Source organism: Thalassophryne amazonica, chromosome 22 (genome assembly GCF_902500255.1).
Source record: "Thalassophryne amazonica chromosome 22, fThaAma1.1, whole genome shotgun sequence".
NCBI classification, from domain to species: domain Eukaryota; kingdom Metazoa; phylum Chordata; class Actinopteri; order Batrachoidiformes; family Batrachoididae; genus Thalassophryne; species Thalassophryne amazonica.
This window is the reverse complement of record NC_047124.1, coordinates 23,927,720-23,953,921: the sequence shown is the minus strand read 5'-3', so window position 1 is coordinate 23,953,921 and position 26,202 is coordinate 23,927,720. Positions and strand designations below refer to the sequence as shown.

General features: G+C 43.1%; 2 protein-coding genes across 2 annotated transcripts in view; one reads left to right on the top strand and one right to left on the bottom strand.

The window, feature by feature from the left end:
* ccdc146 (coiled-coil domain containing 146) overlaps positions 1–25,607 on the bottom strand; it is a 107,989-nt gene extending 82,382 nt beyond the window's left edge. Inside the window, exon 1 of the mRNA XM_034163966.1 lies at positions 25,303–25,607. Coding sequence (XP_034019857.1) covers positions 25,303–25,491 — 189 coding nt within the window. The 5' untranslated portion in view covers positions 25,492–25,607. The remainder of the gene's footprint in view (positions 1–25,302) is intronic.
* On the top strand, positions 1,990–20,903 carry fgl2a (fibrinogen-like 2a). The gene is made up of 5 exons (XM_034163965.1): positions 1,990–2,783; positions 3,512–3,716; positions 14,883–15,102; positions 17,042–17,212; positions 18,872–20,903. Exons 1-5 carry the CDS (start codon positions 2,175–2,177, stop codon positions 19,185–19,187), a joined length of 1,521 nt encoding a protein of 506 aa, XP_034019856.1. The 5' UTR covers positions 1,990–2,174; the 3' UTR covers positions 19,188–20,903.
* Positions 25,608–26,202: the final 595 nt, after the last annotated feature.

The window sequence follows — 26,202 nt, the reverse complement described above, 5'->3', positions numbered from 1 at the left end:
GACCTGAATGAATTAAGTTCTTTGAAATTAAGTTAATAAGGTAGATTAACACATGTATCAATCTAATTTATTAACTTAATGAAATTCTTTGAAATTATATAATTATATAATAAGTTAGATTAACGCGTGTTTCATTCAGGTGTTACCAACTGACACAATTCAATTAAGTTGGTTATTTTTTTCAGTGTCAGTCACCCTTCGTTTGAAATTCAAGCAGCATCAAAGGATCCTACGAAGAGATCTAGTACCAAAGTCATCCAGTCGCCTTTGGACAACAGTTAGCATACAAATCTCACAACTATACAGTAAGACAGGTAGCCCCAGGTTTCTAAAGACTTGGACCTTCATTTTTTTGCAATAAAAATATCGGTGTCTCCAAAACGAATCTGTCCAGCAAAACCTCATGGCTTCATTTCTTCCCCGGTGAATCCCGATCTGAAAAGACCACAGTCCAGAGAAATGAATGGCACTTTCAAAATAAGTTCAACACCAATAGATAGATTTCTGAAGGCTGAGTATAGAAACTCATTGAAAGCCTGGATCTTCACCCATGTATGAAAGGACTTTTAAGTATTTTAAGTGCGCAGTGCATTTCCCCGGGTAGTGACTCCAGCTCAAAGCTGTCATAGGATATTCTGTCCCTAAATTGTCAGTCCAAGCTAAGAAAATATACTTTTTTATCAAATACATTTGGAATAAGATCAGTTAATTTTTTTTATGATTTCACGAAGATAAATTTACATACTACTTCACTAACAAGTAACTGATTTACATTGGGAGCCGTTCCAGATCAATCTGGTGATGGTGGACTAGTTGTTTGATCATTCTGTAAGGAGGCAGTCCAAGTCTTACCACTCATCTACCCATGGACGAGGAAACTAAAAAGACATTTTCCCTTAATCAATCTGATAAACTGTCCCAAAGTTATTTTTTAAGAAAAACTGGCATTAAGGATAGTTTCCAGAATTTAGTTGAAAAACTACCCAAGATTTGTTGAAGCGTTAAAGTTGATACACGATGCTGAAACAGCAGTGAACCATAAAGTCACGCAATCCAATATCATCACCAGTTTCTGGTAATTACATCCGCTTTGACAAGCCTCGGCTGACTGTGAATTTTGCACGTTTTGCTCAGGCTGGAAATGATGAAATGCTGCTTCCTTGAGAAACCTTTCTGCCGGAAGAAATTCAGAGCGACACTCATCGTTCCGTGGATGTTACACAAAACACTGCTGGGATGCACAAAGTGTTAAAAGAACATATTAAATCAAAGATGGAAATATGGCAATATTGGAGAACTGTTAAAGCTAAATTGGAGTGGATTTACACTGACAAAGTCGGCTCTCTCCTGCTCTGTCATGTCGGGCAAATTATTAGATGGAGATGTATAGCAACAGATACTTAATAGTCAAGGATATGGATGTGGATTCAGGGGGAAACTGATGGGAAGCCCCTAATGAGTCTCACTGCATGCTTAAATTTATAAGAAACACCCAAAGCAAGTCTGAAAAGATTCAGGGAATAGCTGTATGTTTCTAGGAATGGAAAAAAACAATGACACCGCTGCTTGAACCCAGATTTGACCCTAACTGTGCCCACCTGAGGCTTATTTGGAAGTGAAGCGTGACTTCTGGAAGTGATCCGCTGTTACGTGTGGTACGGCTTTGGATCTGAGACAAAACTACAAAGTGTGAAGAGAAGAAGAGGAGAGTGGGTCTTTCCTGCGAACTGAGTCACGGCACTCGTCGGGGAACTGACTTTGGAGTGAGGGTGGGCACCGGAGCGCTTTTTACCGTCATCTCTGACTTTTTCGTTCTCGTCCTGCCCACCTTTTTTTCTCTCCAACCCTGCATCTCTACTTTTTCACAATGCAGCTGAACTGGTGCTTTGCATTATGCAATAGTGCTACCCCTCCCTTCCTCTTTAACTTAGCACCCCCCTCCATGCTCTCTCCTCCCCTCCCTCCCTCGATCGCCCTGATATTAATGACACAGCTATGTGAGGCAGCAGCAGTTCCACCGCACTCTCTCCTTTCTGCAGGCTGCGCGCGCTAGACACACACTGTATTCACATCCTCTCATAGAGACGATCTGCAACACAGGCGCACTGACGGCGGCGCACATCCAAGGCAGGTGCACCGACTTCACTCTTTCACTTTACAAACACTTATTCCTCATGTCACAAACAATGAGGATGGTTGCGCTCTGCGTCTGTGCCGGTCTCCTGCTTCTATCCACCTTGCTGCCGCGCACCAGCGGGGCAGCGGACTTTGCTGTTAACTCGCATCAGAGATGGGATGCTAAAGGAGCGTACGCTTTAGGAGTCGAATCCGGTCCCGCCGCCTCTTGTCCTGTGAAACTGAGACCCTCGGGCCAGTGCGGGAGCTCCGGAGCAGAGGAAGGGGAGGACTGCCCCTACCAGATCACCTTGCCTCCCCTCACTATCCAGCTGCCCAAGCAGTTCAGGCTGCTGGAGAAGACACTGAAGGAGCTGCAGACTCTAAAGGAGGAGGTCAATAAGCTGAAGAGCGGGTGCCAGCAGTGCCGCGGAGGACAGGGCGCCGGGGAGACTGGATATCATCAAGCCGACCAGGTTCCAATCCTGAAGGATCCTACGGAGGTGGGGGGACTGGACCTGACAGGACAGCAGCTGCAAGATGGGATCAGCCAAGAGGAGAGGGGAGACGGGATGGTCCCTGGAGGTACCGCGGAGAATGCTGGACTGAGCCAAGGGACTGTTATTGGGAAAATTCCACCAAAACCAAACACTATTCAGGAAATGCAGGTAAGAGGGTACAAGCTAATGTTTTGCTGTCAAAATTACAAGATGACTCGTGGATACACTTGTTCAAGAGAAACAAAAGTTGAACAATTCTGCCTCAATATCCAGAAAATTATTATTATCACTTATTTTGGATCTATGTAGTAAAGACTTTCACATTAAAATCATGTGAAAAATCTGTTATTGTACCAAAACTGTGTATTATTTCCTTTGTGGAGTCTGAACAAGCACTACAATAGCAAGACCACAATCCAAATCATACAAAATTTCCTGCAAAATCATTGTAGTTTTTTCCATTTTTTGGAACAATTCTAGTCATAATTAATCAAATAAAAGTCATTAATTTAACTAAAATGTGTTTTGCGAACATACATGGAAAAAAATGATGCTACCTTGAATTTGTTTGATTAAATGTCTCTAGCTGGAATGTAAACTGTATAGATGTTACTCAGACGTGTGTCTGTCTTGGCACCAGTCCACCTCGGAAAATTCCTCATCCTGTAAACAGGGCGGAGAATCAAACACCAGCCTAATGGCGTAAAAATTTTGCCCTCTCTGGTCAGCTTGTTGACTCTCAGCTACTGTGGCAGAAGGACAACCCTCACGTACTCTCTTCTCCTCTTTCAAAATTCAAATAGGCAGCACAAACAATAAGGAGTCAGGTTGAATTCAGTCGTCCACCTGCTTTGTATTCTGCATACAAAAATGATTCCCTGCTCTGCCCTTTCCAGGTGAAGCTGAACAAAATGTCGGTCAGCCTGCGCAATGCTCGGAACCAGATCTCGACTCTGCAGGGTCGCATGGAGGGGATGAACCTGCTCAACATGGACAACGTGCAGGCCATTGTGGACAGCAGGGTGGAGAACATCACCGGAGTGATCAACAAGCTCAGCTCCACCTGCACAACACAGTGTGCGGTACAACCCAGCCCTCAGTGTAAGACTGACTTGTTTTTCAATGTGCCCTCCCTCTTGGACTCTTTCTCTCTACACACACACACACACACACACACACACACACACACACACACACACACACACACACACACACACACACACACACACACACACACACACACACACACACACACACACACACACACACACTCACTCGCTCACTGTCCACTTTATTAGGTACACCTGTTCAATTGCTTGTGTTAACAAATAGCTTATCAGCCAATCACATGGCAGCGACTCAATGCATTTAGGCATCTAGATGTAGTGAAGACACAACTTGTTGAAGTTCAAACTGAGCATCAGAATGAGGAGGAAAGGTGGCGTGGTTGTTGGTGCCAGATGGGCTGGTCTGAGTATTTCAGAAACTGCTGATCTACTGCAATTTTCATACACAACCATCTCTAGGGTTTATAGAGAACGTCCAAAAAAGAGAAGATATCCAGTGAGTGGAAGTTGTGTGGTCAAAAATGCCTTGTTGATGTCAGAGGAGAATGGGCGGGCTGATTGAAAATGTGAAAATGGAAGACTATGTGATGTCCTCATGTCAACATGGACCAACATCTCTGAGGAATGTTTCCAACATCTTGTTGAATCTATGCCATGAAGAATTAAGGCAGTTCTGAATGCAAAAGGGGGTCCAGGCAGGTACTATCAAGGTGTACCTAATAAAGTGGCCACGGAGTGTTTATTCTTAAGACTGCCTTTTCTATGTTTTGTTGTTGTTGTTGTCATTGCTGATTTATACTGCAGATGTCACTCCTCGGTTTCAAGTGTATTTTATTTGAGAGTTCATTCTCTTCTCTTATATTCAGCAGAAATCTTGTGCTAAGAAAAATTCCAAACACAGCAAACACGTCCCAGTGGTTTGGTGGTTTGGGCTGATGTGAGGAGAATTCTTTGACACGCAATCTATCCAATCATGACAAAGCAGATATAGCAAAATGTAAACACAACAAAAACTACTCCACCTCTGGGTGGTCACCTTCACTCCCAAAGCATTTTTTTTTTTTTTTGTATGGTCAGGAAATGTTTTCCAGGCTGGCTTTAAGGAACTCTCTGGCCTTTTTAGGGGGTCCGATGTCTTTGTCCATGTCTCTCCACTGAAGGGTCCACCCCTGAAAAGTTAATTTTTCTGGGCTTTTTCTGGGGGTGAGATAAGTACTGTAGGGTAGGTACATCAAGGGGAGCCCTGAAAAAAAAAACATTGGGAAGGGCTCAATGCTGAATGGTTGTTAACTGGAGAAGACAACAACAACAAACGCCGAACTAGGCTAGCAGATTGAAAGCAGAGGCGACTGATGGGCCAATGAGGAGGCACCAATGATTGTTGGCTTTCTTCTCAAGAAGGTCCAGTGAGGATTCGAGTCCTTGACGAGGAATGAGAAAATCTATGTTGCGGCTGAAACTGTTCCATGATTATTACTAGGGCTGGCACGAATAGTCACAATTGCTGGCTACACAAGTTAACTAATTTTCTTCTAGTCAGCTACTCGGGTAATTCAGATGGCATGATTTCCATGTAAGGGTAAAGGGTAAATCATGAACAAAACTAGAAGCACTCAGAGAGTGCAAACCTCCGCCAAGGCCATGGGGTCACTGACGCCATAACATCTACACGCCGTGGAATCACTGAACCTAAAAAGGTCTAACAATGATGTTTGCTAGTAAAAAAAGGTTTCATCTGCTGTGATTGGATAGCATGTATCCTTAGCGCTTGGCATCACAGTTTATTGCAACCCAGAAGCTACTGTCATCTGAGCACTGATATTGATATTGCATGTGCTTATAGACAAAAACAAATAAGAGACACAATTCAATTTATTATTCAACTAAACTGCAAATATATGAATTTTTTTTAACATTTATGAAACACTTCTCTAAACAAGGCCATAGGGTCACTGACCCTAAAGAGATTCCCTCCTTGGCACAGTGATCTATTCAACAATTCAGTGTTACAACCAAAACTATGATACACTTTTCTTTCCTTTATATTTGACATCCTTCACCATGAAAACATACCACTAGAACTTGGAATCACTTTTATGTCTTTATTAGTTCAAAAGTTATTGTATAAAAACGATTTTTCGGTAATGGCGGTTTTCTTCTGGATCTAGCTCGATAACATTTAAAGCTACATCAAATCTGATGACACCTTACTGAATCAGTACAGATTCAGCTACAATTTGGAGTTAGTTGTGCATCTCTAGCTTCATTTGTCACCTCACAGTGACACATGTTCTCTTTTCCCTATATTTTTGCATATTCTGGATCATCAGATCTGGAATCCGCATCCGATCATCACCAAACTTTGTTGTTTGATAGAACATTTGACTATGTTACACCCTAATTTTTTTCAAGCCTTTCTGCCTTGTTTTTGTGGAGTTAGAAACTAGAATGTCAAAATTCCCCCTATCCCGCAGTGGTGAAGAATCATTTAAAAAATTCCTGGATCCGGATTGTGATCCGGATCACCACTAAAATTTAATCACTTGTTCCTCATTTCCAACCACTCCACAAAATTTCATCAAAATCAGTTCAAAACATTTTGAGTTATCCTGCTGACAAACAGACAGACAGACAAACAAACAAACGCGACTGAAAACATAACCTCCTTGGCGGAAGTAAAAATGTTTCAAGTAATTAAATTTGCTGTCCATCCACCTCAGCTCCATCAGACAGGTCTATTGTAACAAACAAAGGTCAACATCCAACAGTATACAAATAATGAATGTTTATGAGTTCAATGGTACAAATATTTAATTTGCCTCGTTGAATGGTACGTTCCATCTTTCACCGAATTAAACATTTGTTCCATTGAAAGAATGGAAATACATTCATTATTTGTTTTATATAACGGTGAAAACAGATTCTTATTGTTTGATATTTTATTAATTTATAAACAACAGAAATGGGACTTCCATTTTGGTGTTCCACTGGTGCTTTGAGGTCAACAGTCCAAAATGAACTTTAAATAGGAGTCCAAAATTGTTCTCAGTAGTCCGTGATGCCGTCCGCTGACTTTGTGTATGGACTGTCATCTGCTTTCCCCACTCCAGCAAAAAATCGTGTCAGAAATTTGTCCAGCTTTTCATCCAAACTTCATGGTCTTCATGCCTCCAGACAGCTTACGAAGCAGTGGATTTGTTTTATTGCGTTAGAAGAATTAGCAGCGTCAGTTAGCTCCGTTAAATCGTCATCTGCGTTAGAAGAATTAGCAGCGTCAATTAGCGCCGTTAAATCATCATCTGCCAGCAAAACAAACTCGGCCATATTTAGCTAAACGCCACCCTCGGTAGTGTGAGCACGCGCGGTGGTCGAGCGTGCAATAGCACATTTCGTATAGCACCAAAATTGCACACTAAAAAGAACTATTGGACAGTCAATGAAACACAATGGCAAATTGTACGAATAATCCATGTCAAGTGACATACAAGCCACCAATCAAATGACAAGGGTCCACTCAGCTGTTATGTAATAGCCAAAACTACGTACCTTCACTTAAGGGCACTGAAGAAATATCTTGCGTCTCGTAGCACCACAAACATTATGTCTGAATTAAAGTCAGTTTGGAGCTTCCCTACTAAGATTTGACCTTATTCATTTGTTGTCAAGATTAGTTTATTACATCATTGCATATGTAGCTGCATGAACCCAGTGGGCCTGCACCGCAATGGAGCCACAAAGCCTGAGAAGGTCAATTCTGAGGATGTTTGTGGAAACATTCGCAAAATCTGAGAAATAGGGTGAGTTCCGGCGGTATAAACAGGACCAAATGCAACTTGGCTTCTCCATTACTGATATGAGGAATATTGAACATTCGGTCAAAATTCATGTAGTTGTACAAGAAGGAATTTTCCATTACCTTAACAAAGGAGGAGGAATGAATCAGTAGAGAATTCCAACAAAAGCCACTTGGGTCCATTACATTAAAATGTCAGAGATTCAATCTACTGAGTGAAGCCCCAAGGAGTAAAAAAAATCTACAGAGCAGGATAGCTTCAGGTTGAGGTCATATTGTACATGAATGAAGAGGTATGAGAACAAGGGTCAAACGATTTCAAATTCCCTGTTATATAACCAGTTCAATGCCTTAACATTCCACATGTCTACATACAGTCAAACTAAAAAAGGAGACAGACTCCAAGTGACCATTAAAATGAAAAACTTCGCTGATAATATTTTAAACTGTCCAATCTTGTTCTATATGAAGGATCCCCAGCAACTTAACCACAGAGGGAAATCTCGCAGAGAGAAAGTGATGCGTTGGGTATTACAAACTAGTTAAACGTAGCAAACATTCCACTTCGATGGATGCAAAAGCTTATTAAGATGAGCACCCAGCTGAACTGCTGCGCACCTTTTCAGACAAAATCAGAATAATATTAAACTATTGCATATGTGAATTAAAATGTGAAAAGATATTTTGGAAATCTCCCCTTTCTCCTTTAATTTCCATCTTTATTGCTTTACAGCCTCACTCCTCTTCTTAACGTTTCCTGTCTTGCGTTAAACCCTGTTCCTGGTGGCGTGCTTTTCTCCCTCGCTTCCCCGGGAGGTCATGCTCTTGAGTGCTCATTGCTGCATTAAACAACTAGCGCTCATTATCGCTTGCCAACAACACAAGATGTTACGTGGGCAGCATTCCTGACATTAGTCACGGCTAGCACGCCGGGTCAAAACACTTGTCTTTGCACATCAATCTGTCATGTTAAGCTCGTGCTGGGAAATCGCGCTTGATGGAGTCTGAAGAGAGTCCAAAAGAAATGGACAAGTCACAGCTGTTGTTGCCATGGAAATAGACAGGGGAAAAAAGACCCCTGCAGTTTTGCCACATTAGTATAACTAATTTTGTAATTACTGTTGAGGTGAGTCATACTTTTCATTCAGACATGCATTATTAAGAAAGCATATAAACAGAAAGGGGGGGGGGGGGGCGAGCTTCTGAGGAAAACTGTTTTCCAAATATTAAAGTGAGAAAATGCTCTGTGAAAAAATTCTTGGCATAACTCATCCCAGGACAGCTCAATGACGTATGTGGTTGTTAAAAATGCAGCTAAATCGCATGCTCTAATCTCCGGTGCTGAAAAATGAAGCCAATGTGGAAGTGCCAAATCATGCAGTTCCCTGAATGGCCACTTGAGACTGGCTGTAAAAGTACCCCCCCGCCCCCCCCCAAGTTAAAATGCTCAACTTTACAGCAGAAATAAGCATTTTTACAGCTTGATCCGAAAAAATGGTTTGGCCTCTATAGGTAGTTTCCTGATTTAGGACAATTGCGTGCATGTGTGCGTGTGTGTGTGTGTGTGGGGGGGGAATTTTGTTTTAAATCATCAATTTAAGATATTTTTTAAAACTTAAAGTTATGAATAATTAAGGGGTATGGTGTGTTAGCAAGACAATTCCAGGGCCCCACTAGTAGAAGCGGCAAGCTGCTGTTGATTTTATCACAAATATCTTAGATAATATGGCCTTCTTAAATTGAATTTTAGCACCATTATCACCAATTAGCAGGTGTCGAGAGCTTATCACCACTGTTCCTCCACAGTTACTGAAGGAATATACCAGCGACAATTTTTAATAGCAGTACCCAAGCTACCTGTTACCACCAACTATGAAAACCACTATCCAGTCCACAAAAAATATGCGCTAATAAAACACCCAAACAAAGATTAGCCTGTTAGTTTTAACTTTTGTAGCCAAGATGGGGGCCTGTTTAGGCTTCATTCTTGCCTACACCCCACCTCTTTACCTATTTATGGATAGGTTGGGAGATAGGTGGTATCAGGCACGGATAAGATGGCATCATATTAAGTCCCACATATATATACTAAATAGTACCATCTGCAAATCATTAAACAATGATTGAATTGTTAAACATCTTTTTTGGGTGCTATATTTTTACAGATTTTTAAGGCATTTTCATCCGAACCAAGCAAATCCAAATCGTGCACATGATCTGCATCCCATACCAAGGTCAAAATATTTTCCAGAGATTGCATGAGATGTGTGCATATCTGTGTTTATATATGGACCCGAGCCAGGGTGAAGGAACATACAAAATCAAGCTTCAACTATTTAGATGTTTAGACATTTAGAAATCACCCACACTGGTGGAGCTCATTAAGCTGCAGTACACACTTAAACATTTATGCTCTGCGGGTTTAGAAAAAGCTATCAAAGGACAAGAATTTACATTTTTATAAGCTGTTTTATCCTTTTATCCACGCTACTCTTTCTCAGGCTCAAAAACTACAACAGTTGATTAATAATGTGCATCAAACAAAACAACAGCATGCATGCATCCTGCAGTAAGCAATTGCAGATATACAGTTTAACACCCAAAACTGACAAATATGTTTTTATGCCTTACAGTGGCATTTACTACCAGTCTTCATTTGTAGTCCTACTATATATGCAATGTAAGGAGCCTTGAGGTGAATGATGTAAAATTTATTTCGAAACAAAAAGAACCATGTCTATCAGTCAGCCTGTCTTATAAATCTTCATATAAGAAAACTTCAAAACATCTCATACTTCACAAAAAAAAAAAACACTGACTCTGAGCATCCCGCACCAGTAATTATCCAGCACCGGCCATAATGGCAGAAGGAGGTTATAGAAATGCACTTCGTCGATACGTCAGCCACACATTATTGTACCCATGTTAACTTGCACCAAACTTATCAGATTTTGACCAAATTTGACCCTGACAGCCCAAATGTGTGTATCTCTGACTAGGTGAAATTTAAGCATGATCTTGTTATAGAATGCAATATTCAGTCATTCATTCATACATTTTCTATAACCGCTTACGCCAATCAAGGGCGACAAGACAGTACCGATTAGTGCAAATTATTATCCCTTGGCAGCCTTGGTTTTTTTTGTGTGTGTACGAGTATGTGCCAGTCTGCCTCAGTTGTCAAAAATTCATCTTTAAATTATGAAAACGGAACAGTCAATATTCTGTGTAGCCAAATCCCACAATAGCAGCACAGTCACCAACACAACTGGTTAGTTAGTTAATACAGTATTATTACACAACAGGGAAAATTTGGTAATTTATCTACCAAAGTGTGGTGGACAAGTGGTTAGTGCACTTGGTTTCAGTGTGGAAGGTTCCAGGTTCAAACCCCACCCCTGCTGATTTCTTCACGTAATGTAAAACTTGTGCCAATTCAACATGCAAGTCCACACTGGATCTGCTGTGGCAACCCCGAGTGAAAAAAAAAAAACAAGGGAGCAGCTGAAGGGACTTGCTAGTATCTCCCAAAGTGATCATGTCAACGCTAGCCAACTGAGTGCCATTGTACAAATTAACAGCGGGAGGATGCTTGCCTCACTGGGTGTATATTGTGCTTTTATCACAGTATATCTTGTAACCCTGTTATTAGCTATGCACTGTTACAATGTATACTCTGGAAAATATGGTATTTACTTCTGCTGGGATAAAGCGGTCTCTGGCGCCCCGCTAGCCCTTTTCTGCCAGATAAAAAGCTAACATAGGTCCTAAAGTGGGTAGTCTCAGTAAAACCTGATCATGCCCAAATTTGAACCCATCTGAGGTGCACTCGTTTGGGATGTTCACTTCCAGTTTGGAGAAAATATGATACATTTTGTTGCAGTTATCATGCATTTCCGTATCACCCTTCTGGTCTTCAAGCTGGCAGGGGATGTAAAAAAAAAAAAAAAATTTTTTTTAAATAAGTCAAGAAGCAAGAAAAGCAACCAGCCAGCCAATTAGCCATAAATTTCAGCGAACAGCCACCTCTCCAGTCACTCAATCAGCCAGCAGTCATTTGGGCATCATTAAGAGGCTGATAATAGAGTTATTTAGGTCAGGCACAGTGCCAATCTGGGCGATGAGTCGACTCTTATCTGTCTAAGGATGCAGATACCGCAGCTCGGTCAGACAGATGAGGACAAATGGGGAGGATGCAAAAAGGAGAAACTAGAGTTTGACAGTTGAAGTGAAGGACACAGCGAAAAGATTTATGGTTCAACACTTTGCATGCAGACAGAACTGGTAATGTGACAAGAATTTCAAACTTCCTTATCCTCACTTTCCAAACTGCTTTCCATGTGGTGCAATCTGCTGCTATTTTGAACCCATTTTGCATTTACTACTATCTGACCGAGGAATATACAGACGGTGTGTACCGAGAACAAAAAATCAACAGTGCTTTTATTGTAGACGTGGGTAAATGGTATCAGGAAGGCTAGTAAATTAGGTAATTCATCCACAGTCCTATTTAGTCTCATATTCCTGCTTTGTGGTATTCCACTCAACAGATCTAACAATGAAATTATGTCGTATTAGACTGCAGCTACCAATGCAAGAGGCGTCCTCCTGCTGCTTGCCCAATGTCAGGATGATTTTTAGTCTTGTGTCCAAAACCCGCAGTGAGGGCATTTACCTCACTAATCCAATTTAGCACTTTTCCAGATTTTTGCCAGCATGTTCCTTTCACTTGTTAAATGCTAACTGACAGGATTGTCGGATCTTGGTTTGGGTTTGAGTCTTGGGTAGCAGAATTCTATGCACTAGCCTACAGAGAAACACAATAATAAGTAATAGTAACAATAGCTAGGCAATTACAAAACCAAAGGTATTTAGACAAACCCCTCAGATTTTAATGTTAATGTTCTCCGGTTTGATCCACAAATGTAAATCTTCCCTTGACTATTTTGTATTTTCCTGAACTGGATAATAGTACCTTTGGGCATGAAGACAGTAATGGATACAACAATTTGACATTTGACACCGATGACCTTGACTTTGACACAAATGACTGACCTCTGGCTGACCTTGGCAGGTCAGTTATGGAATCCACCTAAGTGTGCGCCACATCTGGTTCAAATTAGGTTGAAAATCAAATTTCTTGACCTTGACCTTTGTCAAAATTAACTCACTCTTGAAGGGGAATTTCTGTGTCAGTCTTCTTTGGCAGACTAAATTTGGTAGAAATCAGCAAAAGGTGCTGGATGGAGAAAGTCAACAGACAGTAAGTGGGCCAGACACCACCTCGACCCCAATAACTGAACTTTAGCAAATATCACCTCACCTGGGCAATTTCATAATTCACCTCCATACCTGTGCCAAGTTCCATGCAAACTGGAATGAAAGAATCTTGACCCCAAATGATGGACCTTTTGGTAAATTTGATGTCACCTGGGCAAGTCCAGAACCCACCTATATGTGACAAGTCTGGAGAACATCAGAGTGAAACATACGAGGTCTATTAGAAAAGTATCCGACCTTATTATTTTTTTCAAAAACCATATGGATTTGAATCACGTGTGATTACATCAGACATACTTGAACCCTCGTGGGCATGCAAGAGTTTTTTCACGCCTGTCGGTTACGTCATTCGCCTGTGGGCAGTCTTTGAGTGAGGAGTGGCCCACCCTCTCGTCGATTTTTTCATTGTTTAGGAATGGCTCAGAGACTGCTGCTTTGTTTGATCAAAATTTTGATCAAAACTGTAAGGCACAACTGAGTGGACACCATTCGATAAATTCAGCTGGTTTTCTGTAAAAATTTTAACGGCTGATGAGAGATTTTGGTGTGTAAGTGTCGCTTTAAGGATGGCCCACGGCGCCTGACGGCGATCTGCGCTTCGAGGCGGCAGCCTCTCGCCGTTTCAAGTTGAAAACTTCCACATTTCAGGCTCTGTTGACCCAGGAAGTCGTCAGAGAACAGAGAACTTTCAGAAGAAGTCGGCATGAGGAGTTTATTCGGACATTCCATTGTTAACGGACATTTTGTAATGAAAGAACGTGCGGGCAGAGTCGCATGTCGGGCCGGACCCGACCGCGGGGGGTCGCGACAGGAAAAACACCTCCGTTGGAAACCTTAACGGGCAAGTTGGAACATGCCCAAGCTGTTAAACAATTTCTCAGTTACTCACTTGTTGAAAGCCATCAAAAGCCGCCTGAATTTTACAAATGGTTTTCAACACGAAGGTGTTTTTCCTGTCGCGGCGCACACAGATTTGCTGAGTCGTCACAGAAACGACTCGGCGAATTTGCGCGCACGTCTTTCATTAAAAAATGTCCTTAAACAGTGGAATGTCCACATAAAGTCCTCATGCCGGCCTCTTCTGAATCTTCTCTGTTCTCTCACGATGTCCTGGGTGAATTAAGCCTTAAATTAGGATGTTTTCAGGTCGAAACAGGCCAACGACGGTGCCTGGAAGCGCTGCGCGACGTCCCGCTCCGTGGGAAGTCCTTACACCAACAGAAACACCCCATAATCTCTCATCAGCCTGTTAAACTTTTCACCGAAAACCATCTTAATTTCTCGAATAGTGTCCACTCGGATATTCCTCACAGGTCCAGAAAAAAATTTGATAAAGCAACGCGCGCTGTCTCGAGCAGCGTGTGAAACAAAGGAATTCAGCCGAGAGGGCAGGACCACATCTCACTCAAGGCCTGCCCACAGGGAAATGATGTCACTGACACGCGTGAAAAAACTCACGCATGCGCACGAGGGTTCAAGCATGATTGGTGTAATCGCACGTCATTTAAATCCATATAGTTAAAAAAAAAGTGTCGGTTTCTTATCTAATAGACCTCGTAATTTTGACCACTGACCCCAACAAAGTGGAACTTTAAATTCTTTAAGGGAAGTTCTAGGGTTGACTATCATCTACATATCAAGTTTGGTTGAAATCAGCCATTAGCCCTGAGAGGAGTAGAGGAAGAAGCAGATGTATCAACCAAAATTTTGACCTTTGACCCCCAATGACCTGGACCATTGCCAAAACAAACCCCTTCAGGGAAATTCTGGGGTGAACCTACGTGCACACAGCAAGTGTGGAAATCAGCCTGGCAGTAATAGTGGGAACAAACAAAACACAATCAAACCAATAATTCTCAAACGATAGCATCATACTGAATGTCAATTGCAAAGCTTTAACATACGTATGTCAGCCCAGTTTATTGCAATACTTATGGAACACAATCCTGGACCGGATATTACTGCAGGAATGAGAAATTCAGCAAAAGGAAAAGCAGGATTTCTAAGTTAATGTCAATTTCCTCTGTATTCTTCTCCTCCAGGGCACCAGCCTGATAGAATAAGAGTAAAAAGATCATTGAATATCCACTTAAAAAGGCTATCTTTTTGCTTTCCTTTTTCCTGCAGTTATCTTAGCCCCACAGGACTGTTCAGATTACAACATGATGGAAGTGAAGAAGAATGGAGTGTATCGTGTGGCCCCTGATCCCCGCAATGGGACGTTTGACGTCTTTTGTGACATGGAGTCCTTTGGAGGTGGATGGACTGTCATTCAGCAGCGACTGGATGGGTCCGTCAGCTTCAACCGCACCTGGCCCGAATATAAGAAGGGCTTTGGAAACCTCAGGTACTGGGCATCAATCTTAAATGTTTGCCACTTTGAGGTCCTCTTGTGTAAAGGAAGAGACAAATATTCCAAATGGTGTAGTTTTCAGAGAGTGGCTTTGAAGATTTCATAGTACATCAATGACTGGCAGGGGTCCAGGTGGTGTGTGTGTGTGTGTGTATATATATATATATATATATATATACACTCAACAAAAATATAAACGCAACAGTTTTGGTTTTGCTCCCATTTTATATGAGATGAACTCAAAGATCTAAAACTTTTTCCACATACACAATATCACCATTTCCCTCAAATATTGTTCACAAACCAGTCTAAATCTGTGATAGTGAGCACTTCTCCTTTGCTGAGATAATCCATCCCACCTCACAGGTGTGCCATACCAAGATGCTGATTAGACACCATGATTAGTGCACAGGTGTACCTTAGACTGCCCACAATAAAAGGCCACTCTGAAAGGTGCAGTTTTATCACACAGCACAATGCCACAGATGTCGCAAGATTTGAGGGAGCGTGCAATTGGCATGCTGACAGCAGGAATGTCAACCAGAGCTGTTGCTCATGTATTGAATGTTCATTTCTCTACCATAAGCCGTCTCCAAAGGCATTTCAGAGAATTTGGCAGTACATCTAACCAGCCTCACAACCGCAGACCACGTGTAACCACACCAGCCCAGGACTTCCACATCCAGCATGTTCACCTCCAAGATCGTCTGAGACCAGCCACTCGGACAGCTGCTGAAACAATCGGTTTGCATAACCAAAGAATTTCTGCACAAACTGTCAGAAACCATCTCAGGGAAGCTCATCTGCATGCTCGTCATCCTCATCGGGGTCTCGACCTGACTCCAGTTGGTCATCGTAACTGACTTGAGTGGGCAAATGCTCACATTCGCTGGCGTTTGGCACGTTGGAGAGGTGTTCTCTTCACGGATGATGCGAAGGAGATGTGTTGCACTGCAAGAGGCAAATGGTGGTCACACCAGATACTGACTGGTATCCCCCCCCATAAAACAAAACTGCACCTTTCAGAGTGGCCTTTTATTGTGGGCAGTCTAAGGCACACCTGTGCACTAATCATGGTGTCTAATCAGCATCTTGATATGGCACACCTGTGAGGTGGGATGGATTATCTCAGCAAAGGAGAAGTGCTCACTATCACAGATTTAGACTGGTTTGTGAACAATATTTGAGGGAAATGGTGATATTGTGTATGTGGAAAAAGTTTTAGATCTTTGAGTTCATCTCATACAAAATGGGAGCAAAACCAAAAGTGTTGCGTTTATTTTTGTTGAGTGTATATATATATATATATATATATATATATATATATATATATATATTATTTATTAGGTCTTACTATATTTTAAAAAGTGTCTGTGATTTAGTAGTGCCTTTGAAATCTGTTGACTCAAATAGCTACTTTCTTCCCATGCGCACACAAAATAATAGTATGATGTAGCAAGAAGAGGGTGGAATCAGTCTGCCAATAATTATGCTTAAATGCAGGTCCACGTAAAGGTAATGTAGTTATTTGTCACCTAACAGATGACTGCAATTTTTTAAATCGTTTTTCTAATATTTTATTCCTAGTAAATGCTTCTCAAACTGTTGCAGTACATTTCATGGATGGTCACAAGCAAAATACTGGTGGAATTTAAACATTACACCATCTTTGGTGCACTGTCCTCTCCTGTTCATTGAGGAATGTGTTTATATTGGATATGAAATGGTTACAATTTCACAACCGGGTCAGCAGATCCTCCTACTCAAAAAATAATGTCTTCGCCTTCATGCAGTTCCTCCTTTTTGTGTTTTATTCCCTGTATGGATACATAATAGCTGACTTCACTTACGAGTATGGGTTTAACCATCGATCAGACTTCTTGATTCATTCTGTGCCCTTTATTTACCTTATTCTTTCTCCCCTGTTCTGCAGAGGTGAGTTTTGGCTGGGCAACGACCATATCCACTTGCTGACAAAGGTCAAAGACATGATCCTGCGCATCGAGCTACAGGATTTTGAGGGTGTCCGGGAATATGCCAAGTACGACCAGTTCTATGTGGCCAATGAATTCCTCAAGTACCGTCTTTCTGTCAGTGGCTACAGGTAACAATGCTGTCTAAATTTTTTTATGTATGTGTATAATCAAATTTCTATATAGCGGCTTTCTTGTAACCTGCTGTAGCTGGTCCATTGTGAACTATACAGCTGATGCGTCAATGTCACACTCATGACTGCCCCACATGCCAGCAGTAGTGTAGGGTCTTGTAGCGTAGGGTCTTGTAGCGAGCGTACGGTCTTGTAGCGCAGGGTCTTGTAGCGTAGGGTCTTGTAGCGTAGGGTCTTGTAGCAAGTGTACGGTCTTGTAGCGTAGGGTCTTGTAGCGTACGGTCTTGCAGCGAGTTTATGGTCTTGTAGCGTAGGGTCTTGTAGCGTACAGTCTTGTAGTGTAGGGTCTTGTAGTGTAGGGTCTTGTAGCGAGCATATGGTCTTGTAGTGTAGGGTCTTGTAGTGTAGGGTCTTGTAGTGTAGGGTCTTGTAGCGAGCGTAGGGTCTTGTAGTGTAGGGTCTTGTAGCGTAGGGTCTTGTCATGTAGGGTCTTGTAATTGCTGTGCACAAAGTAACTCAGAAACAGGTGAGCAGGTTTTCACCATGTTAGGTAGGAATATTCTTTGGTTGTGAGACTTGGACTCTAACCACTAGCCAAAGATGATGACTGGTTGTCTTTGTTACTCCAGTAGGTCTCTTTGGAGGATCCTTGGGTACCACTGGAATGACTTTGTGACAAACGAGCTAAATGAGTCTAACCCTAACCCTAATCCTAACCCATTTCCTGAAAGTTTACGGATATAGACAAAATGGTGCAATATCACTAGAAATCATGGGGGCAGTGTAGCCAAAGTTCAAGCAAGACACAACCTTAAAGCAAAATCACATTAAGAAAACAACCAACAATGGCAGAATATATATATATATATGTAATCTTGTTAAGTATTAAATGGCCGCATAGACCACTTCCGTCTACACCACTGACTATTCTTTAGTTCCTTTTGAGGTAAACCTTAATTTTTATGACTTTTTTGACCCTCGCCATGTTTGAGATTGTCAGAATACTATCACCTGGTTCTGTAATGCCATCTAGTGGAAGCATTTCTTAATATCCATGCCAACATAAAGGGCATATAAAAGTATGTGGGTGGTGATGTTTACATCATTTGAAACAGATGGACAGATTTATCTACATAAGTGGAGCATAAATGAGCTTTAAGATGAGAAATATTACTTGCACTGTTCTGACCATGTGGCACGGCGATGCCTCAGAGTTAAGGACCAGCAGCTGTAGAAGGTCTCCCACCTGGCTGTGACAGGCTGATGGTTACTTTTGAGAAGTGGGGATGGATTGGTTGTCTACCTGTGTGGTTGCCATGCAAAACTCAGGTGGTTCCATGATGTGGTGGATGTCACAATGCTCAGAAACGGCACATACTGCAAGATCTGACTTGACTGGACTGTCTCATGATTATATAGAGTACTTTTAGAGAAGCTCTGTCAAGGCTGTGAAATATATAGTCCAAAAACTTTTTCATAGAATGATGATGGGAAGCACAACTCGAAAAGTGAATCATTTATAATCAGACGATATGTGTTATACTACTGTATGATAACATCACATGATGTCACAAGTACTTGGAAAACATATTCAGTACATGTATGTAGGGTAAACCCATCTGATCTCTTTCATAATTACTATCATTATCATTGCAGTGGGACAGCTGGGAATGCCATCAGCTTCAACAAACACTTCAACCATGACCAGAAGTTCTTCTCAACGCCTGATCGCGACAATGACATGTACCCAACCGGAAACTGCGGTGCCTACTACAGCTCTGGCTGGTGGTTTGACGCTTGCATGTCCGCCAACCTCAATGGAAAATACTACCACAAGCGGTACAAGGGAGTCAGGAACGGCATCTTCTGGGGAACGTGGCACAATATGTCGACGGAGTACTACCCTACCAACTACAGGCAGGCCTTCAAAACAGTGAAGATGATGATAAGGCCCAAGAACTACGCTCCTTAAATGGACAAATAGAAATATTCATGAGCATAGACAGATGGTAAAATGCAAACACAAACAGGCAGTGGTAGAAAAATAAAATGGTTCAGTCACTCATAAATGCCAAGGCATTCATGTGCACACACTCCCAATACATGCAAGCACGCTCCAAGAGAATGGAAGCCTTCTAATCAGTCTGAAAGCAGTAAAGATAAAATTACAAAATAACTGAGGGTAAAAAAGCAGTGGTATGGTATCATCTTTTATTTTTCCTTCTACTGAGTGAAAATGTTGAGTTTAGAACAATGATATCACAGAACAATGATCTCTGACTACCAACGACTTAATAAAAATACCCCACGGGTACAGTATAAAAGGCCAGTTTCCGTCAGGGGCCATAATATTTCACAGAAGGCAACCATACAAGATTTTTCACAGATTCTGTGACATTTGTTCCAGGCTTCTGTCCTCCTCCCTTCTGCCATAAACCTGAGCACGACACACAGTAGCGCTAAAACTAATGAGCTACCATTTTCTCCACTCTAAATGGTTTCATAATTAACAGAGGCCATTCAAGTGAAGGATAAGATAGCTGACGATACAGTTTGGACTCGGTCTATCTAGAAGACTTCAAGCTGAGGTTAAACTATTTTTTGTTCTTTTTTTTTTCTTTTTTTTAGAATCAAACTGTTACAGCAGTTTGGGATGTGCAGCGCACAAAACAAACTGCCTTCATATTGTTTATTTTATTGTTCATCACCATCCTGTTATTCTACAATATAAAATCACAGCATTAGAAACAACCGAAGATAAATTTCTGTTGGAACACTCCCACATACACTCAGTTATTGTTGTTTATTAAATTATACTTGACACTTAGTTCCAGTATTTTTTTATTTTATTTTATTATCCACAAATCTGGGTGCACTGAATTACTGCATGCTCCTTGTTGCCACACACCAACACGCATCACCCCTGGCTCACTATTTGTACCATACTGCCTCCTAATGTCAGCAAACTGCATAGCACCTGTTAATTGGTTTCATATACACTGTTAACGGCCAGGATGGGGAAAGAAATTCTTCAAGTTGAAGATGTGTACAGTATTTATTTTATTTTTATGAGGTATGACAGCTTTTATAATAGACAGGGTCTAACGAGATATTTTGAGCAATGATCCAAAACTCGTGCAGTGTTGTGACCATTCATGGTAATTATGTGTGTATTTGGAGCGAGACAGCTGTACAACATTGATCTTTTCTATTGTTCATATACAACTGTCACATGCAAGAGAGCAGCACTTTTGTTTTGAAATATTAAAACTAATGAAGTAGATGGCTGTGTGCATTGCAATGTATGTCATACTTTTAAATCGGCATCGATGCCTAGTCATATGTGTCAGCATTGTCTGTATGTGTATTCCCCCCCCCCACCCCTTATTTTAATATCAAAAGCACCTTATGAATGTAGGCAAATGTGTATACATTTCAAGCATGGGTATCCACTTTAATGTTGAAATTCCAAACCCTGTCTATTTATGGACCATTTGAGACCTTTAAGATAGAGGGACAATGTGCATGCCCATAATGAATGGGTTAATGATGTGTTTAATAGCTGTGAAACTGACTTCTTGAAATGAAAGGATGATTCATGAGATTCACAGAATATTAAATATTAAGACTGAGGGCCTGTGACTTTAAAATCTGTTTACTGTATGTGACAATGAGCTTAATAAAAAAAGGAAAAAACATATGCACATTGATTTCATTTATAATCTCGACTTTATATACACACTAGCAAATTCTATTCTGAAAATGTACTTCAAGGGATTATTAGTTACTATAATATGAGAAATCTTTGTTTGTTCCACTACTTGTCCATGGAGCTTGGGTTAATTTCTACTAGACTTAATGTGTGCATGTCGGCTGACCCCATAATTCCCTTTAACAAAGGTTAAGGTCATTAGGGTCAACAATCAAAGTTTAGGTTTTCAGTCCAATTTGCACCAAATGTGGCACACATACAGAGATGGGTTCTGGAATTTGACCAGGCAACATCAGCCAGAGGTCAATCATTTATGGGTGGATGTCAAGGCAACTGGAGTCAAATGTGAGCTTGCAGTAGCCCTTACTGACTTCATGCCAATGAGTTTTAATGCTGAGTAATATATAAAAGCTCCACAGATTTGGTGCTAGGTTACAACTGCAAACCAAAATACTACATTTGTATTAACTTTTAGAGATTTAAAGTAAACAAACACAACATTGGGTGTTTGACCTGTGCAGTGGCCTCGGAGGCCACAGATGAAGGTTTTGTAAATGAAAGACACTAACAAGCCAACTTTTAGCTTCATGTGCCGCTGAAGAGGAGGCACGAGAGGGCGCAGCCGCCTCACGGGAGCAGCCGGGAGTGACAGCTGTCTGTCATTTCCAAGCTTTGGTAAATGACGTCTTGCGGGACTTCCTGCACCGATTTGTCTTCGTATATCTGGACGATATACTCATCTTTTCCCCGGATCCTGAGACCCATGTCCAGCATGTACGTCAGGTCCTGCAGCGGTTGTTGGAGAACCGGCTGTTTGTGAAGGGCGAGAAGTGTGAGTTCCACCGCACTTCTTTGTCCTTCCTGGGGTTCATCATCTCCTCCAACTCCGTCGCCAAGGTTGCGGCGGTGAGAGATTGGCCCCAACCCACAAGCCGTAGGAAACTGCAACAGTTCCTCGGCTTTGCAAATTTCTACAGGAGGGTCATTAAGGGCTACAGTCAGGTTAGTAGTCCCCTGACAGCCCTGACCTCCCCAAAAGTCCCCTTCACCTGGTCGGATCGGTGCGAAGCTGCATTTAGGGAGTTGAAACGTCGGTTTTCGACGCCCGATCCTTGCCGCCAGTTTGTGGTTGAAGTGGATGCCTCTGACTCAGGGATAGGAGCCGTGCTGTCCCAGAGCGGGGAGTCCAATAAGGTTCTTCACCCTTGTGCCTATTTTTCTCGCAGGTTGACCCCGGCTGAAAGGAACTATGACGTGGGCAATCGAGAATTTCTTGCAGTGAAAGAGGCTCTTGAGGAGTGGAGACACCTGTTGGAGGGAGCTTCGGAGCCATTCACGGTTTTCACAGACCTGGAGTATATCAGGACCGCCAAGCGGCTGAACCCCAGGCAAGCCCGCTGGTCACTGTTCTTCGGACGTTTTGACTTCCGGATCACCTATCGCCCCGGGACCAAGAACCAGAGATCGGATGCCTTGTCCTGGGTACAGGAAGACGAAGTCAAAAGAGGGTTGTCGGATCCACCGGAGCCCATCATTCCTGAGTCCACTATCGTGGCCACCCTCACCTGGGACGTGGAGAAGACCGTCCGGGAGGCCCTGACACGGAGCCCGGACCCAGGAACCAGTCCGAAGAACTGTTTGTACGTCCCACCAGAGGCCAGGGCTGCGGTCTTGGACTTCTGTCACGGTTCTAAGCTCTCCTGCCACCAGGGGTGCGAAGAACCCTGGCAGTGGTCCGGCAGCGCTTCTGGTGGGCGTCTATGGAAGCCGACGTCCGGGAATATATCCAGGCCTGTACCACCTGTGCCAGGGGCAACGCGGACCACACTAAGACTCAAGGACTCCTTCAACCGCTTCCGGTGCCTCGTCGCCCCTGGTCCCACATCGGCCTGGATTTTGTCACGGGCCTCCCGCCGTCCCAGGGCATGATGACCGTCCTCACGATAGTGGACCGATTCTCCAAGGCGGCCCACTTCGTGGCCCTCCCGAAGCTCCCAATGGCCCAGGAGACCGCAGACCTTCTGGTCCACCACGTCGTCCGTCTGCATGGGATACCAACTGACACTGTCTCAGATTGTGGTCCTCAGTTCTCCTTGCAGGTCTGGAGGAGTTTCTGCAGAGAACTGGGGGCCACCGTGAGCCTCTCGTCCGGGTATCACCCACAGACGAATGGACAGGCAGAGCGGGGCCAACCAGGAACTGGAACAGACTCTCTGCTGTGTGACATCCGCGCACCCGACGGCCTGGAGCAACCATCTGGCCTGGATCAAGTACGCTCATAACAGCCAGGTGTCTTCTGCCACCGGCCTCTCCCCGTTTGAGGTGTGTCTGTGGTACCAGCCCCCATTGTTTCCCGTGGTGGAGGGAGAGGTTGGTGTGCCCTCGGTCCAGGCCCACCTGCGAAGATGCTGTCGGGTGTGGCGCACCGCCCGTCCTGCCTTGTTGAAGGCCCGGACGAGGGCTAAGGCCCATGCAGACCGCCGGCGTTCCCCGGCCCCTGCATACCAGCCCGGGCAGGAGGTGTGGTTATCTAAAAAGGACATTCCTCTCCAGGTGGACTCCCCAAAACTGAAGGACAGATACATTGGCCCCTTCAAGATCCTCAAAGTCCTCAGTCCGGCTGCAGTGAAGCTCCAACTCCCAGCTTCACTGCGGATCCACCCGGTATTCCACGTCTCCAGACGCAAACCACACCACACCTCACCCCTCTGTGCTCCCAGACCGGCGCCGCCTCCTGCCCGGATCATCGACAGGGAGCAGGCTTAGACGGTCCGCCGGCTCCTGAACGTCCGTCGGATGGGCCGGGGGTTCCAGTACTTGGTGGACTGGGAGGGGTATGGACCTGAGGAACGCTCCTGGGTGAAGAGGAGCTTCATCCTGGACCCGGCCCTCCTGGCCGACTTCTACACCCGTCATCCCGACAAGCCTGGTTGGGCGCCAGGAGGCGCCCATTGAGGGGGGGGTCTTGTTGTGTGGGCCGCTGAAGAGGAGGTACTGCTGGCCCACCACCAGAGGGCGCCCTGCCTGAAGTGTGGGCTTCAGGTACGAGAGGGCGCAGCCGCCTCACGGGAGCAGCCGGGAGTGACAGCTGTCTCTCATCACCACCTGACAGCTGTCACTCATCACCACCTCATCATCATCTCCATAAAAGCCAGGCTGCAACTCCACCTCCCTGCCGAGATATCCTCAAGCCAAGAAGGTAAACTCTCAGCCGTTTGACTGTGCCATATGCACGTGATCTCTTTTTCTGAGTGTTTGCAGGAGATCCTGTTGACTGCTCTCAGCTGATGCTGAGTTTTGTGGTCCGTGTAGGAGTAACGTTCTTCACCCCTCACGCCAAAACGGATAAATAGCTCTCAGGCTCTGCACAACTGTGTTACTGTGTTTGAGGTGGAGGTGTTTTTTCCCACCTGGAGAAAAACTGCTGGTTTGCTGACTGTTTGCTGGGTGTGTGCTCACACCCACCCTTGATTGTTTCTGCTTCCTGCCAGCAGTACCAGATCAGACAGCCAGAGACGGTGACCACCTGGGGACTCGGGACTTGGCGGCTCCAGTATTCTCCGGATTCGGTGGCGGTGGAAATCGTGTGGGTTCCGGCTCCTCTCTGGACAGACGTCTTCTATCCTTGAGCCTGCCCACACGTCACCTTTGTAGATTGACTGTATACAAAATTCTGTAATTGTCTGTATTTCGTTGTGCACATTCACAACAGTAAAGTGTTCTATTTTCGGCTCATTCATTGTCCATTCATTTACGCCCCCTGTTGTGGGTCCGTGTCATTACACTTTCCCAACAATGAGATGATAACATTATTTCCTTTGACAAGCCCAGACATATATACAGCATATTACATAAACTAAAGAAACTTGGTTGTTTGGACTGATGCGCTGTATCAACATTAACCAAAGTTTAATCACTTTATCCTCCTTAACTGAACTTTTAATACGTGATAGCCAAGTGGTTGGCACGCTTGTTTCCAGAGTGGAAAGTTCCAGGGTAAAGACCACCCATGCCCATTCTCTGAGTGAATCCATGACAAAATCCCAGCAGACAAAATCCCACAGACAATATCCCAGTGGACAGAATCCCAACCCCTTATTACAAAAATGGACAAAATCCCAGTGTAATTCCAAAATCCCATATCACTTGAACCATTGGATTATGTCCATTGGTATTTTGTCCTGTCATCTATGGGAGTTGCATCAAGTGTAAAACTTGAACCAAATCAATATTCAGATCCATCCAGCCTAGTAAAAAAGAGAGAAGCCCAAAGAACTTACTAATTCAGAGACTTACAATATGACAGTAGTCATTCACTCAAAGCATTTTACGTCTACATGCCTTTGCTTTTGCCAAAGACACATATGAGTTTTACCTCATCCAGGGACTGGAATGCCAGAATAGCACAGACGTCTATATCGGTGGTTGGCTGCTCCAGAGAGAGTGGGGCATTGGGTGCTGTGGCCACAACTGGTGTTTCTTCCTCAAGCTGCTTCTCCTCCACCTGACCGGCTGCAATCACATCTCCTGGACTGCAACCTTGATTTTCCTCAGACTGACTCATGCTGATGTAAACCACACAGACAGATTGATTTACTGTTACCTTTGCTCTGATAAACCAGCACTGAGAACACTTCTAGTGAAGGTGAATTTTACTGAGTGAGTCTTACCAAGCAGTAGTATTATTAGTAAAAAGAATCACCTGTTTGCAATCAATAATTAGATCAGCTTTTGCTTTATATGTCTTTCTTTCTACCTGAATCAATTTAAATGACAGAGTATTTTTCAGTCACACCACCATCACAGCAATTTGAATTTTGAGGAGCCATGCACTGTTCTTAAATCACGAATTGCTGCACTGTTTATTGTTCACACATAAATCCTATTAAACTCCATTTGTTGCTGTTATCACCGTCCTCACCCAACAAAGTTTGCACCAAGGTTATATACAGTTTGTTCAAGCAACACAATAAACGTTACAGCTCATTAGCTTTGCAGCTTTTATTTTGAAAGTGTGTATTAACGACTGTTGCCACGTCTATTAATTATAGACGACAGTGGGCTTTCTTTTAAACTCTCGTACAAACACTGACAGTTGCCTTTCTTTCTTTCTTTTTTAAGCCACAGCATTCATCCACTACTACTACATTCTGCTGCCCACCTCTTAATATTGGTTTAAGGGCTTAAGAAAAACAAACATTTTTGCTATTTTTGTATAAAATAGACAAAGATATACGTGTTTTTCATTCCATTTAATTATACCATTATTTTTAGT

Coding starts and splice junctions, on each gene's coding strand:
- fgl2a (XM_034163965.1), top strand. CDS start 2,175: ATGTCACAAACAATGAGGATGGTTGCGCTCTGCGTCTGTGCCGGTCTC. Junction 2,784..3,511: donor ACACTATTCAGGAAATGCAG/GTAAGAGGGTAC, acceptor TGCCCTTTCCAG/GTGAAGCTGAACAAAATGTC. Junction 17,213..18,871: donor CTTTCTGTCAGTGGCTACAG/GTAACAATGCTG, acceptor TTATCATTGCAG/TGGGACAGCTGGGAATGCCA.